Source organism: Monodon monoceros, unplaced genomic scaffold (assembly GCF_005190385.1).
Source record: "Monodon monoceros isolate NGI ecotype Baffin Bay Population unplaced genomic scaffold, NGI_Narwhal_1 Super_Scaffold_18, whole genome shotgun sequence".
Classification (NCBI taxonomy): Eukaryota; Metazoa; Chordata; class Mammalia; order Artiodactyla; family Monodontidae; genus Monodon; species Monodon monoceros.
In genome coordinates, this window is record NW_021703774.1 from 149,675,651 (window position 1) to 149,693,475 (window position 17,825).

Sequence of the window (17,825 nt, forward strand, 5' to 3'; positions counted from 1 at the left end):
GTCATTTATCTTTTATTTTCCTTGTTCTAAGATCCTCACGTGGAAGTGTAGTTTTACAACGAAATCAAAGGGTTTTATTCGCAGAGAGGCAAGCCTGAGCTGTCGCTTTCTTCATTCTGTATTCGGGAACCCGAAGCTCGGAGACCCGGTGGAACAGGACTAGGCGTTCGCCGCGGGGTCCAGCGACCTGTTCTTCCGCGACAAAGCCTTGCTCCCATCTTCAAAGTATAAGAGGATGGCTCAATGTTAATTGAAGGCCCCTATTCCCACTCCTCTGAAAACTAGCCTCAGCTGCTGCGTGGACGGTCACAGGCCATTTAACGTCCCCCTGGGTCTCCATTCGCTGGACTTCTGTCCTTGACCTATAGGATTTCCTCGTGTTTACACACCTCAGTCATAACCCGAGAAAAGCTTTTAACGCTACCTTTCTACAGGTAGGCCACCTATAATTTAGCACATTGGGAACTTTAGGTCTGTATCTGATACCACTGTCACACAGATTTGAATAAACTGGGTAGCCCGAAGATCCTAGCACATTTGGGGAAGACAGTGAGTTTGGAAACTTACCCCCCACCCTCACCCCCAAGTCAGAGCTATAAGATACTTTCAACAACAGCAATAAGCAAAGTAATGTGAAAGAGAAAGTAATGGGTCCCAAGGCCTGGAATATGATGGAAATCAGAGTGACTGTTTAAGAAAGTTAAAAAGGGACTTCCCTGGCAGTCCAGTGGTTAAGACTCTGCGCTTCCAATGCAGGGGGCGTGGGTTCCACCCCTGGTTGGGGAACTAAGATCCCACATGCAGCGTGGTGTGGCCAAAAAAATAAAAAGTAAAATCATGCCATTTGGGGGTAGATAAAATATCAAGTCGAAGATGCAACAGAACCAAGAATCACTGAAGCAAACTGAAGTGGGGAGGAAAGGTGTGCCAGGCTTGTGGTAGGGGTAATCTGATGCTGGTAAACATTCCATCCCTAGAATTAAACTCCCCTCATTCTGATATGTGGAGCTATCTCTTGACTTCAATTAAGCTTCCCAAGTGATATGATTACATGAAGAAAACACACTAAGGCCAATGGGGAAGTCTACTGCACCTGACATATTTCTCATCATAAATTAACACACTGGAGTCTGGTTTTATAGACCAATATAGCTTTACTAGTCAGCTTTCCTGAGTACACATCAAGGTAATTAAACTACCTGGAGGGAAGCTGCCGAGAGTGGCCTTCCCCTGGAAACACCCTGATTTCTCTGTCCAGGTGCACAGAATACTTACCAAAGCAAGTTTTATCACATTCCTGCCCAGAGACTGGGAGCCTCTCTAGGGTAAGGACGGCATCTCTCTTACCTTGGCTGCAGAGACAACCTGCAGAAGGCTTAAAGTAATTTGATCTGAGTTAAGGAAGTTTCAGGTAGTGCACTGACTACTGGAAAAGGGGAGGAGTAGCCACATAATTCATTTAGTCACTCATCATTTAAGAGCCAAGAATAGATAGATAATAGCTCAAGGTGCTACTAAGGGCTCAGTATAGTGGAAGAGTCATGTAGACCCATAAATGCATTACACGATTACCTTCCTCAGAAAGGTCTCTCTTACCACCCAATTTAGGCATCCAGTTACTCTCTCTCATTCCCATTTTATTTTCTTCAAACACTTTTAAATCTTGGATGAAACAGTGTACTAGTTTGCCTTTCTTGCCTCACAACAGTGTTAAGCACCGTGAGAGGAGGGGCCTTGTCTGTCCAGCTCAGTGATATATTCCTAGTGCCCAGAACAGTACTTGGCAAACAGTAGGTGCTCAATAAACATTCATCAAATGACTAAGTAACACTGCCTTCAGGAAGGGAGCAGAAAGACAACTGCCACTTGAGTAGGCCATTTGTCAAGTGAGAAGGTGTTAATTCCAGGCAGAAGAACAGGAGCACCATGAAAATTGACACTTGGAGAGGAAAATTTAATAATCCATGCAAGAGCTAACCAGAACCTTTAAGAATAGGTGGATTGGGCTTCCCTGGTGGTGCAGTGGTTAAGAATCCGCCTGCCAATGCAGGGGACGTGGGTTCGAGCCCTGGTCTGGGAAGATGCCACATGCTGCGGAGCAACTCAGCCCGTGTGCCACAACTACGGAGCCTGCGCTCTAGAGCCCGCGAACCACAACTACTGAAGCCTGCGTGCCTAGAGCCCATGCTCTGCAACGAGAAGCCACCACAATGAGAAGCCCGCGCACTGCAATGAAGAGTAGCCCCCCACTCGCCGCAACTAGAGAAAGCCTGCGTGCAGCAATGAAGACCCAACACAGCCAATAAATAAATTCTTTTAAAAAAAGAATAGGTGGATTTAAGAGAATCTGTGAAAAACAAAACACAAGACAAAACTCATCAACAGCAGCAGCTACGGAATTGGGCTGGATTCGTTAAATCGGGGGCATAGACAAACCAAGCCAATAGAAAAAGGATCTTTGAAAATGTCCCAGTGGGAATGTGTGCCACACTCTTAGCCACGCAAAGCCAGAGCCATGTTTAATCATCCTTCCCAATCAATGTTCAGGCCTTTGTTATCTCCGACTGGACAAAAACAGAGGCCCTTAACTGGTCAATCTGTCTCTAATTTGGTATTTGCCCTTCTGTACTCACCTGTTTCCCCCAAACTCTTCAGATTCCTAAAGAGGAATGGTCAAACTCCTAGTTGTAAAAGCCCTTCATTATCTAGCCCCTACTACCCAGCTTCTAGCTCTTTTCCCAATCTACATGCATTTCCTACTCTGGCTGAAACAAGAATGTTGTCCCTGCACACCAGCATGATTTCCCACCACCCAGCCTTTGCTTATTTCAAGCCCCAATTACTACTTTTGCCTGAGCCCTATTCACCCTTTAAAACCTCACTCCAATGGAGAACAGGATGGAGGTTCCTTAAAAAACTAAAAATACAACTACCACACGACCCAGCAATCCCACTACGGGGCATATACCCTGAGAAAACCATAATTCAAAAACAGTCAAGTACCACAATGTTCACTGCGGCTTTATTTACAATAGCCAGGACACAGAAGCAACCTAAGTGTCCATCGACAGATGAATGGATAAAGATGTGGCACATATATATAATGAATACTACTCAGCCATAAAAAGAAACGAAATTGAGCTATTTGTAGTGAGGTAGATGGACCTAGAGTCTGTCATACAGAGTGAAGTAAGTCAGAAAGTGAAAAACAAATACTGTATGCTAACATCTATATATGGAATCTAAAAAAAAAAAAAGTTATGAAGAACCTAGGGGCAGGACAGGAATAAAGATGCAGATGTAGAGAATGGACTTGTGGACACAGGGAGGGGGAAGGGTAAGCTGGGATGAAGTGAGAGAGTGGCCTGGACATATACACACTACCAAATGTAAAATAAATAGCTAGTGGGAAGCAGCCACATAGCACAGGGAGATCAGCTCGGTGCTTTGTGACCACCTAGAGGGGTGGTAGAGGGGCAGGATAGGGAGGGTGTGAGGGAGATGCAAGAGGGAGGAGATACAGGAATATATGTATACATATAGCTGATTCACTTTGTTATACAGCAGAAATTAACACATTGTAAAGCAATTATACTCCAATAAAGATGTTAAAAAAAACAAAAAACAAAAAAAACACCTCACTCCAAGTCTACCACCCTGAATGAAGCCTTCCCTGATCACTGTTGCTTACTTAGAACCATCTACCATCTTTTCTTTTCCTTGGTCCACTACCTGTACCATTTACCCAACACTTAGCAGCTTTTATCTTGCTTGCTTACCTTCTTTGCTAGATGGAGCTCCTTCTCAGCAGTCAAGATCCATCTGACTAAGTATTTATTTATGTTAATTCCAAGTCAGATACTGGGGATACAGGACTTCCCTGGTGGCACAGTGGTTAAGAATCCATCTGCCAATGCAGGGGACACAGGTTCGAGCCCTGGTCTGGGAAGATCCCACATACTGCGGAGCAACTAAGCCCGTGCGCCACAACTACTGAGCCTGACGCTCTAGAGCCACAAGTGCTGAGCCCGCATGCCATAACTACTGAAGCCCACACGCCTAGAACCCATGCTCCACAAGAAAAGCCACTGCAATGAGAAGCCCGCCCACTGCAACGAAGAGTAGCCCCTGCTCGACGCAACTAGAGAAAGCCTGTGCGCAGCAATGAAGACCCAACGCAGCCAAAAAAAACAAAAACAAAAAACAAACAAAAAAAAGACACTGGGGATATAAGACAGACTAGGACTACTTAACAGAACTTGTCAGGCTTTTAAAACTCAACTCATAGGGTATTCCCTGGCGGTCCAGTGGTTACGACTCAGTGCTCTCACTGCCATGGGCCCGGGTTTGATCCCTGGTCAGGAAACTAACATCCCACAAGCTGCTCAGTGTGGCAGAAAAATAAACAATAAATAAATTTTAAAACACATATATCTGTCCTCCATAAATACATAACTCAGAAGACACCAGTAATGCTTGCTGAATGACTGGAAAACATTCAAAGCCAAATAAACATGTCTTTCCCTACTTTTCTCCCATTAACATGAAGGCACACTGGGTACCATGCCTCAGGAAATGTGGATCAGCCTACTGCTAAGACCAACTAGACAACAGCTGCAATATAAAAATCATTTTCTTAAAAGCATAAAAAGGCTAACTAGGTAATGAGGAATTACTGAGACAAAATCTAGGTAAGAACCCAGAGAGCCTAGAACTCAAAGCATCTCTTTCTCTTAAGGCATTTGCCAATCTGGAAATAGCCCCTGGGTGCCTGAACTACGCTTTTAGGAGCCTCATGGACTGACAGGGACAACTGCAGCTACAGGAGACTACACATACTTTGAAGGCCTTTTCAAGGGAAGAACCACCAGGACAGCACAGAAGTCACTGTTCCTTAACAGTATTTAACAATCTTTAAACCCATGCTATCTCCTGATAAAATTCTCACACTCACCTTTGTAACTAAAATTTCAAAATTAAGTTATACTAAAGATACAACAACTGGTCGTTCTAAAGAGTATGCTCCCTGCCCTCATCCTAGAGAATCATTCCTCTAAAAAGTTCATTAGCTCTTTCTGTAAGATGTTCACTTTGGCAACCAGTTTACATTTGTAAGCAGAATTTTTCATCATACCTCAACCTGAGGTGTGACTCCCCCATCCATGATGCACCAAATTTGCCTTGTTTGTGAGATTTCTCAAGTGTCTATCAGTGCTACAGTGCAGGGGCCCACACACTTTTCTATAAAGGGCTAGAGAGTATTTTCAGCTCTGTGGTCCATACTGTCTCTTGCTCTGGAGTTGCAGTATGAAAGCAGCCACAGATGCAAACAAACAGGCGTGGCAGTGTTCCAATATAACTTTATTTACAAAAAATAGGCCATAGTTTGCTGATCCCTGCTGAGTAACAAAATACAGATTCACTGAAAGGCATTACTGAATTCATTTGTCATTTATCTTTTATTTTTTAGTCAAACACTTAAAAAGTACAAATTCTCTTAAGAGAATATGAGATTTGATGTTAACAAGGGGCTATTCGTTCTGGAAAGTTGAGAATCACCACTGCAGAAAGAAAGGTTTTGGTCTTCAGATCTGATGAAGACCACTGTAAAGAAACCTGCTGTAACATTTTCAAGTGCATATTATATGTCCCAACCTGTGCTAAATATAAGTACTTTCTTTACATGGACTATTTAATCTATTTGAAAACAAACCCCAATGATGTACATACAATTAACCCTCATTTTACAGATAAGGAAATCGTGGCTCAGAAAGTTCAGTAGCTTGGCAAGGCTCACATAGCAAATTAGTGGCAGAGCAGACTAAACTCTAGGGCTACAAACATCCAAAGGCCATTCCTTTAGCTACTATTCTAAACAACCAATCCTCCCTGGTGGGCAGAGAAGACTCACTGTGTGTGGAAGGTTGGCCCAAGTTCATGTGTCTTCTGATGTTCTTCTTTTCCTGGGAGCTCTTGACAATTATGACTGCCTCACAAACTTTAATCTCCCCTGTACTCCTCTGACCTAGGTATGCATGGACACTTACTCCTTTCATTCCCCTTAAGGTGAAGACTTTAAAGATAATAAATGGAATTCAAACAGAAAAAAATTTTAACTAGCTCACTAGATACAGATCTTCTGAGACCACAGGTTCTAGCCCATCCTTACGGTCTCCGTACGTTGACTTCTTCCCCGGGCCTTGACCTATTTCCATGAGACAAAGACACATCCCCACCTGGGAATGCCCCTATGTTCAAGCCCTAGAAATCAAGGTCTAGGAAAAAACACCGTTCACTAGTCTAAGGCTTACCTCACAGGTCCCCATTTTCTGACCCAGGAGTCATCTTCTCTCTGCATAAAACATTAAACAAACATGTCCAGTCCCTTTTGAGGAGATCCCCAAACCCAGCCATGGTGGCGTGGTCTTACTCTGTGGCCCCAAAAGGCAACCATATGATAATAAAACAGCCTAACAACACTAGGTGCAGTGAGAGGGTGTCTGTCATTTTCCTTATAGAAACCTACTCTATTTCCCACCCAGCAGCCATTTAGTAGGAATGGGGCTGACAACTGCAAGAGTGAATGAACATATCACACTGATTCTGTAACAAGAAGACTTCAGTGAGGCAGCGTTCCCCATTTCTGGCCCATCCTTCAGGACTTCGGATGGCCCCCACAGCTGCCCTGCCCTTGTTTTAGGGTGACTATCCCACTGTAAGGCCACTCCCATTACAGCCACTGCTATTCTCCTCTTCCAGGAACAAGTGACTACCCTGGAAAAACAAGAGATGAAACACACTGCCCTTCAAATACGAAGTAAAAATAATTCTTTAATTATTAAAAGATCACTTCTGGGCTTTAAAAAAGTCTTTAAATCTTAAATGTAATGTTGAAATAGGGAAATGGTTATAGCAGCCTCACATAAATTATTTGAATTAATAAACATTATCACAGTATTAAGAAGGCAAGGTAAACAAATAGCTTAAGTATTTTATTTGTTTGCAACTAAGCTTGTTAACACTATATAATGAAAATGTACAAAGAATAATGTTGCAGTTTTTGGTTAGATTTAAGTCAAAGACATTCATTAATAAGGAATCTTCGAATGTGAATATTCCAGAAACTTCTCTAAGCCATCTGATCAGGACAACTGTCTCTGAATATTACCTTACTTCGGAAGGTACTGGCATACATTTGAATTAAAACACAGTTTTTTTCAAAATAAGCCTTAATTAAAAAAACTATTCTATATTCAAACTAAAACAATTTTAATAGAACTTTCCTTTCCAGAAACAATAATAAAGGAAACAAGGCATTTTGTAAAACGTGGTCCTGAACAAGTCACAGTAAAAAATAAATGTATACTTAACTTCCACCTCCTCAAAACAGAGGTTACTTTCTGTTCCTCAGCCTTGGAAATAAGGTGAAGAACAGTCTGTAAGCAACTTCGGGCAGGGGGTTGCCAAAACAAAGCTCAAGCAATTGAACATGGACATCTCTTAAAAGAATTTGGGGGAACCTGACCAAAGGATCCAAATTCTATTTCTAATAAGTGATACAAAGGTGAAGTGGCGCCTCCCAAGTAGCAGTGCCTCAGGGGCGTGGCCCAGCCCCATGCTCGCCTTTGTCATGCTCCCAAGCAAAGCCTGATGCTCCTCCTCCAGAGGAGACTCTCTTCCTTCTTAGAGGTTCAGTGTCCAGGGAGCTCCTTGTGTGAATGAGGTGAGCACAGACTCCACGTGGGTATTTTAAGGCTTGGAGTCAAAGTAATGTTCTAACACAGCTAGGCAGAGTCATGTGTCAAATGGCCTGTCTCGGGTTTGTTCTAATTCCTCACCACGCATTTGTAGACCTAGGACCACAGACCTTTGCTATGTTGTCATCATCACATCTGATGTCCATCCTAACTTACGATTCATATTCTGTGCCTGGAACCAGTCCCTGTATTTAACAATAACACCTACACAGAAAACAATCCACTGTTACAACTTATATGGTCACAAAACATTAATGATCTTCTGTAGACCAAGGAAATGTTTTTAACCATAATTGTCGTGCATCAAATTCACAGCCAGAATCCCCAAGATCAAAAAAATTTGCACAATACAAATAATAACTTAAAATACACATACACACACATACACACACTCTCACACACACTTCTTACAGAACTGTGCTTGGGGAAACTCCATTTGTTGAGTGCCACTGAGGGCATATTTTGCTAAACTGCTGCTCCAGGTATTTTTGTTTGGAAAATCTATCACAGTAGGGCAGAGCTGTTTATTGGATGAGCAGAAAAGAAACATATGCTTGTGGCAACCGGAAAGTTTTAAGGTCTTTCAAGTTGTATAAAATGGACCTGCAGAAACATTTTTAAGTGTTCTCAGGATGCAAAGTTGGAGCTGAAATGTGATATCAAACCAGTTGCAAAAAGTGTACAGCAGCCATCTCTTGAGGTCAAACCTGGTACCCAGATATGCAAGAAAGCTTCAGGACACATCTATAAATTAGGAATAAAAAACAAACGAGTGTAAGAATACTAAAAATATAGTGTCATGCTTTTTTAATATTAACTAACGGTAAATGTGATAAACAGTAGAGGATATCAATCACCACTAAAGAGGTCCTAAATTCGCAAGAATTTAAGAAACTTGACTCAGACTCAGTTTACATATACAGCTATTTATAATTTGTTTTGAGTAACGGGTAGTTGCAAGATGTTTAGAATTAAGAAATTCTGACCACACACTTGATAAGCTAGCTCAAGGACTCAACTTTCATAAATTAACAATTGAAACTACCTTTCTGAGGGAAAAGCCAGGTATTAAACAAATTGGCACTGAAGTCAGACCACCTGGGGTTTTAATCCTGGCTGAACCACTAGCTGGATGAGCCTGCACAAATTATTTAAATTCTTTAAATGCTATCCTTACCTGTAAAATGGGACTAGGGATAGTTCCTCCCCCACAGGGTAATTGTGGATTAAATAAACTTTGTGAGGATTTAAAGGGTTTAGCACAGTGCTGGACATATAAGTATTCTTTAAATGTTATCTATTATTTTACTTCACAGGGGCTTTCTGCTCTCAGGAGACAAGGTACTCAGTGTCAAAATCTTGCTCTTGGAAGTTGAAAAATTCAATGAAAAACTTGGCAATACTTACAGCTTGTTGGCCTTGTCCCATATCGTCGCATAATCTGATCATGTGTGAATTTCACAAAAGATTCATATTGTTCTGTGAGGGGAAAGACAGTATATACTATCCCCAGAAACTCTCCTGCAGTTTTTCAAGAATCAAGGGTCAGAATCACATCTGGCTTCCCAGTTTATATTATCCACGCTCAGGCCTTGCTTATAATGGTCACTCTGAGATCTGTTCCTTTCTCTTAGGTCCCAGAGCCAAATCCCTGGCTCCTAGGTTTGGTCACTGATCATCGCTAACATTTTCCTAATAATCTCACCCCTGCTATAATTCCATCTCCTGCTAATGGCTTCCCAAGATAGACAGCTGTGCTCACTACCACAAGCCAGCAAATTTTAGTATATCTCCTATAGGACATGAAGCTTGAAGCTCTTTTCTGCTCTCTATCTTTTCTATAAATTTCAACATACAAACTGAGTGATAAGAGGTGGAATGGCTAGAAAGCTAAGAGAAAATTCCACATTACCTAATTGCAGACAGTTCCACAGAAGTACCTTCTGAAGGGAAACTCAGTAAAAAGACAGAAGGTAGTCTGACATCCAAGAACACAGAAGTGACTTACAGCCAGCTGGTCTAAACAATTTTGGAGTGGGGGTAGAACAGGGGAATGACATACTACAGCTACTTCTTATAATACACATTGTTAGTATATTAAAGGATCAAAAAAATGTTACTATAAAGAAATTCATTTAACTCTGTTGTTAAATCAACAGTTCTCAATTTAAAGCCGACCAATTAACATTCTGTGGTGTGGGCCACCACATGAGGAAACAATACTTACAGGAAGAAGCTGTTGCCTAAAACCTCTCTGATCACAACATCACCCTCTTTCACTAAACAGGTACTACTTCCTATTCCTGATTTAGATCCCTTCCTTTCACAAAAGGGTCTACTGGTTGCCATCACTAATCACTCTTTGTTCTAGCCTGTGCGGTGCTTTCCAGACTTTAAAGTACCTCTAAATCACAGGATGCCTGACTTCCCACATCCATAAAGTGACTCCCACCAGGAAGTCTGAATGTGTAGACTATACTCTTCCCAACCACCTGTTGGGAGGTCAGCATGATTCCTACCACCTGTTTACCCACCAGCTTGCCCGAATAACCTACTTGATGCCTTTATTCATATGGAAAATTCTTGAAAGAAAAGCTTGGCTTATCTTGTTTCAGAAACGTAAATGAAAAGTCCTTCCATATAATGTATAAATAAAATGTTTAGAATCCAAAAGAGAGTAACCAAAGAGAGAAAATTAATACTCACAATTCATTAAACCTTCTGGAATTAAGTCTTACGCTTTTTCTAAGTTACCATTTACTTAACTGGGATTAATCCTTACAGAACCCTATTAACAATGGCATAGTCACTGCCTCAGCCTACCTGCTAGTTTGGTATTGAGGATTTGCTCATATTCCTCCCGAATTTTATCTTCATAGTCTTTTAAGAGACGCTCACATATTATTCCAACTTGTCGGAGGGTAAAGGTGGGCTGGTCCTTCTTCATCCAGGAGGAACCTGGCCAAAAGACATACTTAGTTTACATATACATTCTAGCTCTAGGGTTCTGAATTAGTAACTATGCAAAGAGTCCTAGGATATAAAAATTGTTTAGAAAAATGATATTTTCCACTACTTTACATGGAATAGTTTCACAAAGTTCTGACATTCATTCTACAAGGCAAGGCTGAAGGTAAATTAAGAAGTAGGAGGAAAGTATATTCAGGTGTGCTAAATGATCTGCACACAGAAAAACAGTTCTGATGCCATAACGATCCGAGCCCATACAGAATGCTCACTTGGTAAAGAACAAGAACAAAAAGGTTAAAGCTGATATAAAGCCTCTAGTCTGAATTAGAGAAAGTAGATTCACAATATAAGAGCTACCCAGATCTTTGGAGATCATCTACACCTATGTTTAATCATGGTGGTGCATCATAATTATCTGTAGAATTAACAACAACAAAAAAGATACATATGTCGATTTAATTCTGGGGTAGGGCTTAGGCATCTTTTAAGTTCCACAGGTGATTCTGATAAGAAATGGTTGACTTCCCCAATATAAAAAACTGTTAGCTAAGTCACTGACGAATGACAAAAGGAGATGATTAGGCACTACACATCTCATCCTTGATCCCTTTTGAAACTAGGTTGAGAAAAATGAAATGTTCATTAGACTGCAGCTGGAAACCAAAATTTCCCCTGGGATGCCAGATGGAAATTGGCTTCTTGATCATGATAAAAGCAGCAGCTCTGTTGGCAGCCCAGTTCTGAGTTTTCCTCAAAGCTCAGCCTAGAATCTGTTTCTTCAGCCCTCTTAGTCTATAAACCAGTTAACGTCTTGAAACAAATCGGTTTTTGCTTAAACCAAAATTTTTTCTCTACAAATAAAACCTGCAAAACATCTAGTCAGTAATTATTTATAATTGTTTCTCTACCCGTAACATATTTTATTACTTCAAAATGATATTACTAAAATCCGAAGAGAATATTAATGAGAGACGTGCTAGCTACAACCACTGAAAGATCTATCACTCATGTATGGGCAAGAGCAATTAATTGGAAAGGGTGTTGTTTGAGGGTCAAGACCTTTGGGTTATAAGAGGACAATTTTTTTTTAATGTATTTATTTTTTATTTATTTATTTTTGGCTGCATTGGGTCTTTGTTGCGGTGTGTGGGCTTCCCACTGTGGTGGCTTCTCGGGTTGTGGAGCATGGGCTCCAGGCACACGGGCTTCAGTAGTTGTGGCTCGTGGGCTCTAGAGCGCAGGCTCAGTAGCTGTGGCGCAGAGGCTTAGTTGCTCCACGGCATGTGGGATCTTCCCGGACCAGGGATCGAACCCGTGTCCCCTGCATTGGCAGGCGGATTCCCAACCACCGTGCCACAAGGGAAGTCCCAAGATGACAATTTTTAAAAAAATTATTTGTGGTGAAATTCACATAAAATGAACCATTTTAAAACTGAACAATTCAGTGGCATTTAGTATAGTCATAATTTCTACAACCACCACCCCTATCCAGTTTCAAAATATCTCCACCACTCCAAATAACACCCCTTACCCATTAAGCAGTTTGTCCCCATTCCCCGCTCCCCCTATCTCCTGGCCAACATCAATCTGTGTTCTGTAAGGAGACAAGTTTTAATCAAGGTAATTTTTAATAACTCTTAGAACTGTTATAAAGTAGAATATTCTGTGAGGAAACAAATATTCTCCTCTACTGTTAAAGCAGGCAGAGCCCACCACCAGTGGTGATGTTTGGGCCCTGGCCTGTTGACTATTTACAGGGATATGGCAGGCAAGACTCATGGCTGAACTATGTGACCATGAAGGTTCCCTCCAACCCTGAGATTCTATTTTTGAGCCATCCTCTCTGACCACCTGTCAATATTACAGAGCAGTGCGGTCACACAACTTTCTGCAATAACGGAAGTGTTCTGTAGTGCTGTCTAATACAACAGCTACACGTGGCTACTAAGTACTTGAAATATGGCTACCACAGCAAGAAACTGAATTTAAATTTTAAGTAATTTAAAATTAAACAGCTCCATGTGCCTACTGGCTACGGTATTATATGCTGCAGTTATAGAGGGTACTCTTGAATTGGGTGGAAGGAAGCCCAGTCAAATCAACCTAAGGTCTTTTGCAATTTCATGACTCCATGGTTTTAAAAGTATTTATAAGTAGTAATACAATGAATACACTTTATCAATTTTATTACTTTAGATGAAATCAATTCTGGTTTAGGAAACCATCATTTTAATTACCACTTACAAACTCTTAAATGGACGGTGCACACTAAAACATGCTTACCTGGCGAACTAGGTGCTGTGAGCGCTGAGGAGTGAGGCTGACTTTCCGAAGTACAAGCTTCACTCTGATTAAGAACAACTTCTAAATGTCTCCACCTCTGATAACGACTGTATTCTTGTTTTATGTTCTGAAAAATTTGCTCTAATAAAAAAGAAACACACTTGAGCATTCACTTTACTGTGTTACTTCTTCAAGCTTCTTGTCCCTCCTCCCATGTTATATTAACAAATGTGTTTATACCAGATAAAGCACTCCTCCTATAATCCCCAAAGTGTTTCCTCTTGTTGCCACTATTTCAGTAATACATAGGATAGCAGCTATTTTGGCATAAACCACCCAGGTAGTTCCCTTTGCTTCTTTTCCTGTGACAATGAAGACCAGATCTGCTGTTTGCTGTAGGATTAAGTAGGACAACTTACAGCAACAAACAATCAAAACCATCCTTAGCTTCTTCACCTAATAAGAAGCAATTTTTGATCTCCTCTGAGTTGCACAACTTCACAAACAAGGGTATTAGGAACAAGTCTCTTACACCAAGGCCTTCTAACAATGAAACTCTTGTCCTGTTTGGGATTCAAGATCTTTGGGGAAGAGGAGAGCAGAAACCATTATGTTCACAGCCTGGACAAGGACCAAGAGAAGACCTGAGGTTACTGCTTGGAACTGATGGTCAGAGCTTAGAAAAGAATTTTCTGATCCTAAAAGAGGCAATATTTGGTAGGATTCAGATTACTATTCTGTGTCAAGGTAATCATAAACTAATTTGTTAACGCTATTAACGGAGTCCAGGACACACAAATCACTAACCACCTTGAAGGCCACTCCTAGAGACAAAACAGAATCTGGAAAGATGTGGTTTTCAACAAGTTTTTTGGGGTTTTTTGATAGAATATGTATTCACTTTCCAGATCATAAAGCCTCCTTATAAAAAACAAAAACCAGGAAATTATATCACCCCCCCACTTACATTATTCTAATATATACTTTGCTATAACAATTTTTTTTTAATGGGGGGTAAGTGTTAATAATGCCATTTTGCTTCTTCCTATGTGACTGTGACCTTGGGAAATCATTCAGGATCTTTAGCCTAGTACTTCAAAACAAATGTCAAATGCCTACCCAATAAAGTTGTGAGAATCAACACCAAAGACATTAACAATGCCATAACAAGTGATGGTACAGTCCAGGGACTGACATGAACTCAAAGTAGCTCCACAAGTAGCTAAACTCCAGAACTCTCAAGCCTGAACACTGGAACAATGCAGGATTAGCAAAGCTTTCCTTTCAGGATGCTATGAAGTTCATATTTTAGATCCCTGAATTTATGAAGTCTTTGCTTCATCTTTAAAATGCATTATTCTCCAAGCACATACTTGCCAGAATCAATACAAGGATGTAAGGAACTGCAAAGAATTGAAACAAGAAAGGACAAGTATGAGGACAATGCTCATGAGAACAGAAGGTCTTTGATAAACTTCTAACTGCCTCCTGTACAGCAAAGTGAACAAATGGAAAGACACAACATTAAGGCTGGTAGAAGGACTGGGAAGTCCAAGAATCTAAACATGGTATGCACAGGAGAAAAAGAAGTAGCTGTGACTTTCTTCCCAAGCAGGCCAAGGCATTTTTTTCTTTAAAAAGAAAAATGCAAATTTCTTTTTAACAGTGGATAATAATTTAAATTCTTGCCTCCCGTTATTATTTGAGGTTGTGCTTCCAGCTTATATCAGACTAAGCCCATCTTCAAAATTTTACAATGACTCCTAGTTGCTACAGACCAAATTCAAACTCTTGAACATGGTATTCCATGCCTTCCAAGACTGGGCCCCAAATTAGTTTTCCAGTTCCACTACAACCGAGTTGCATTAAACTATCCTTTCCTTCACCTGTGGGTTTTCTAGCCTTTGCTCTAGCAGTTTTCCTTTGCTTGAACTGGGGCGGTCTCTCCCCCCAACATTATTCAAGACCCAGCTAAAATGCTACCTTTCTGGAAGTTATTCTCCAACCCTCAAGTCATGATCAATTAACTGCTTTGCATCTAGACTCCCTCCATGCTTACAAACATTTCCTGGAGGTCAGCAAACCCCTTCCATGTCTGGTATCCATCTAGCTCCTTTAAGCAATGAAAGGCTTAATTTTATAGGCTCCTTCCATAAAAAAGTGCTATGATACGTATCTTTTTTTTTTTTTTAAGTTTAGTAAGAACATAGTTTCTTGACTATTTCTGAGAGAACTTTTGAGTTAACAAGTAAGATATTTTGATATGAAGTCACTGATTTTTAAATTCACTTTTCTATTAGTCGGCTTTATTCTTTCTTTTTTTTAGCAATTAATATTTCCTCCCCCATTCTTCCTTTTTAATCCAGAAGGCATCTTTCTCTTCAGCCAAAGAACCAAATTATTCAGTTTCTTTCATGACAGAACCATAACCGATCAACCTTTACAAATGAATATTTTTAATAAAACATTTTAACCCAAAATGACTAAGAAATCTATGCAAAAATTAAATTTTAAGATTAGAAAAACAGCGACGCCATTACAGCACCCTGCCATATTTAGGCTTCCAAGTACACTGAACGATCACTTAGTAAGCATCTGCTGTATTATGAACTACCATAAAGTTAATCTAGAGGGTAGTAGTGGAAGAAATAAAACATTTACATAAATTCCATTGAGACAGATAGGGCAAGTACTAATCCTATTTTGCAGAAGAGAGATCCAGAAAGATTATGTGACTCTCCTTGGGTATCTGTAGGAGCAGTGGACGAAAAAAATATCACTTCAAGAGGACATCTACGTACCCTGCTTTTGCAAACATTATTTCATTCAGTACATAAGGCTTTGCAACAATAAGTGATCAGGGAATTTAAAGTAGAATAGAGTTCCTTATGGAGCAGGGTTAGTCAGGTAATGGAAGACTTGAAGAAATGACTGTATTTGGATTAACAAACAGAAGGTGAAAACATCATGATGGAAGACAGGATACAGGCACAGCCAAGTGGGTCTGGGGGAAAAGAGCAAAGGCATAGTTAGGGGAAAAAATGTATAGAAGACTGACTAGGTAAGAAATGGTTAGAGTTGATAAATCCTTTGAATGCCAGGATAAAGAAGAGATAAGGTGAACACAAGTAAGGATACAGTGCCTAGGAGAGCCTGGCTGGCAACTGCTGGGATCTTGGTGTGAGAGGATGAGGGCCTCAAATCTGCATCGTGGATACACAGAAGGAGAAAATAATGGCTAAAGACACTGGTAACTGAAAAGGGGCAAGAAAGAATGATTTTAAGGCAACCTCAAGGTTTTGACAACGCTTGAGGAATAGAAAAACCCACACAAAGAAATGACTTGCCAAAGTCCAATTTTGAGGCACCCCCCGCCCCGCATTTCCGGAAGCCCTTTAAAACTGCTAACTATTCATTCTGATGCACTGTCCCCTCTACTCCTGCGCAATGGTTAGGGGTTCGGGTTTTTTTTTTTTTTTTTAACTTTATTGTCACACCAGTTCTCCTCTTTCCTTGGCCTATGTGGAATCCCTATTGAAGGAGAATCTCTGTTACGGATGGTTGAATTCCTGCTTCCGGAACCTCTGTATGTTTAAGGATTCTCAAATTCTAGCTAACGACCTACCGATTTCAAGCCATATATGGTACAGGACCACAGCCATACAATAAAAGAACAGGGCCAGTCTCTTAGAAACAGGTTGAAATCGGATTCCACGCCTTCGACGGCGGCCTTAAGTCCCTAAAGACTTCTGGAAATCAGGTCTCCCTACAAGCCACAGCACAGCGCTGCACAGCACGCACTCAGGCCCCCTCCCAGCAACCCGCCCCCAACCCCACACCCTCAAGGCCGGGTTCGTGAGCGGAATCCAATTTTCCATGGCCCACTGGATCTGCAGGGTGGCTCAGTGCAGGCGCGGGCAGCGGACGCAGGAAGGGCTACGGGGGCTGCGAGGGCCCCGAGCGGCCGGGGATATTCCCATCCTCCTCCCGCTGCCCACCCCCCTAGGATCTCCAGCTCCAAGAAAACCGAAAACCGACACTGTGGCCCCCCTACGCCTCCCGGATGTCTCCCATCCCCGGAAGCGACCAGGCCCAGCGACACCCCAGTTCCCTTTTCTCAGGGCAAAGAAGGGGTCCGCGAGTGAATTAGCCTAGCGTTCATGAGCTTCCCTCCCCCACCCCCTTCAAAAAATGCCTGGGCCTGGCTTCCTGCCAAGCCCGCAGCGTAGGTTACCCGGGGTTGGAAGGCGCCGCTCGCTGCCGGGCGGGGCGGGCTGCTGCAGAGTCGGCGGTGGGGTCTGCGCCTGAAGCAGCGGCGGCGGCTCGGCGTCCGGGGGCCTGAGGCCCGGAGTGGGGCCGGGCAGAGGGGCGCAGCGCCGCCGCTTCGGGGAGCCGGGGCTCAGCAGCGCCGCCTCGAACTCCATGGGCCGCTTCAACGTCGCCCCACACGCCATGCCGCTGAAGGGCCAGGGACCAGGAGCCGAAGCGACTTTAACTGCGGCCCAACCTCCCGCTCCTCAGCGGAGCCCGCAAGCCAAGCCGGCTCCAATGGCGGCTCCAGCACCGGCAAAGGCGCTGGCCCCGCCTCCTGGGACGTCACGGGCCCTCGCCACCGCCCAGAACAGGGGGAGGAAGCCGGAAGGGCTGCTCTGGGAGATCAGTGAGCACATTCCGGCCCGCGGCGCCCTCTGCTGAGGAAATGGAAAGGCCTGGGCGGAGAGCTTGGTCACCAAGCAAGGTCGGGAAGGCCCCAGCCACTGCCGCTCCCAGGGTCCCATCGTCCCCCCATCTTCCTGAGCAGACGCGCCGGGGTGG

At 42.4% G+C, this 17,825-nt stretch overlaps 1 protein-coding gene across 3 annotated transcripts; it reads right to left on the reverse strand.

Annotated features, from left to right (window-relative positions):
* Nucleotides 1-5,440: 5,440 nt before the first annotated feature.
* On the reverse strand, nt 5,441-17,601 carry AKIRIN1 (akirin 1). Of its 3 annotated transcripts, XM_029230460.1 has the most exons (5): nt 17,245-17,601; nt 13,011-13,151; nt 10,581-10,715; nt 9,165-9,236; nt 5,441-8,501 (listed from the first exon to the last, which is right to left on the reverse strand). In XM_029230460.1, exons 1-5 carry the CDS (start codon nt 17,462-17,464, stop codon nt 8,491-8,493), a joined length of 579 nt encoding a protein of 192 aa, XP_029086293.1. In that variant the 5' UTR covers nt 17,465-17,601; the 3' UTR covers nt 5,441-8,490. The 3 variants fall into 3 exon arrangements, with proteins under 3 accessions (XP_029086293.1, XP_029086291.1, XP_029086294.1); XM_029230458.1 differs by lacking the exon at nt 5,441-8,501 and having other exon boundaries at nt 8,564-9,236; nt 17,245-17,565; XM_029230461.1 differs by lacking the exon at nt 5,441-8,501 and having other exon boundaries at nt 8,564-9,278; nt 17,245-17,565.
* Nucleotides 17,602-17,825: the final 224 nt, after the last annotated feature.

What these genes read in the sequence shown, in the direction of transcription:
- AKIRIN1 (XM_029230461.1), bottom strand. Translation starts at nt 17,464, where the DNA reads ATGGCGTGTGGGGCGACGTTGAAGCGGCCCATGGAGTTCGAGGCGGCG. An exon ending in GCGGCGCCTTCCAACCCCGG is followed by an intron (nt 13,152 to 17,244) that starts GTAACCTACGCT and finishes CTTTTTTATTAG; the next exon opens with AGCAAATTTTTCAGAACATA. An exon ending in CCTCAATACCAAACTAGCAG is followed by an intron (nt 9,279 to 10,580) that starts GTAGGCTGAGGC and finishes GAAAAACTGCAG; the next exon opens with GAGAGTTTCTGGGGATAGTA.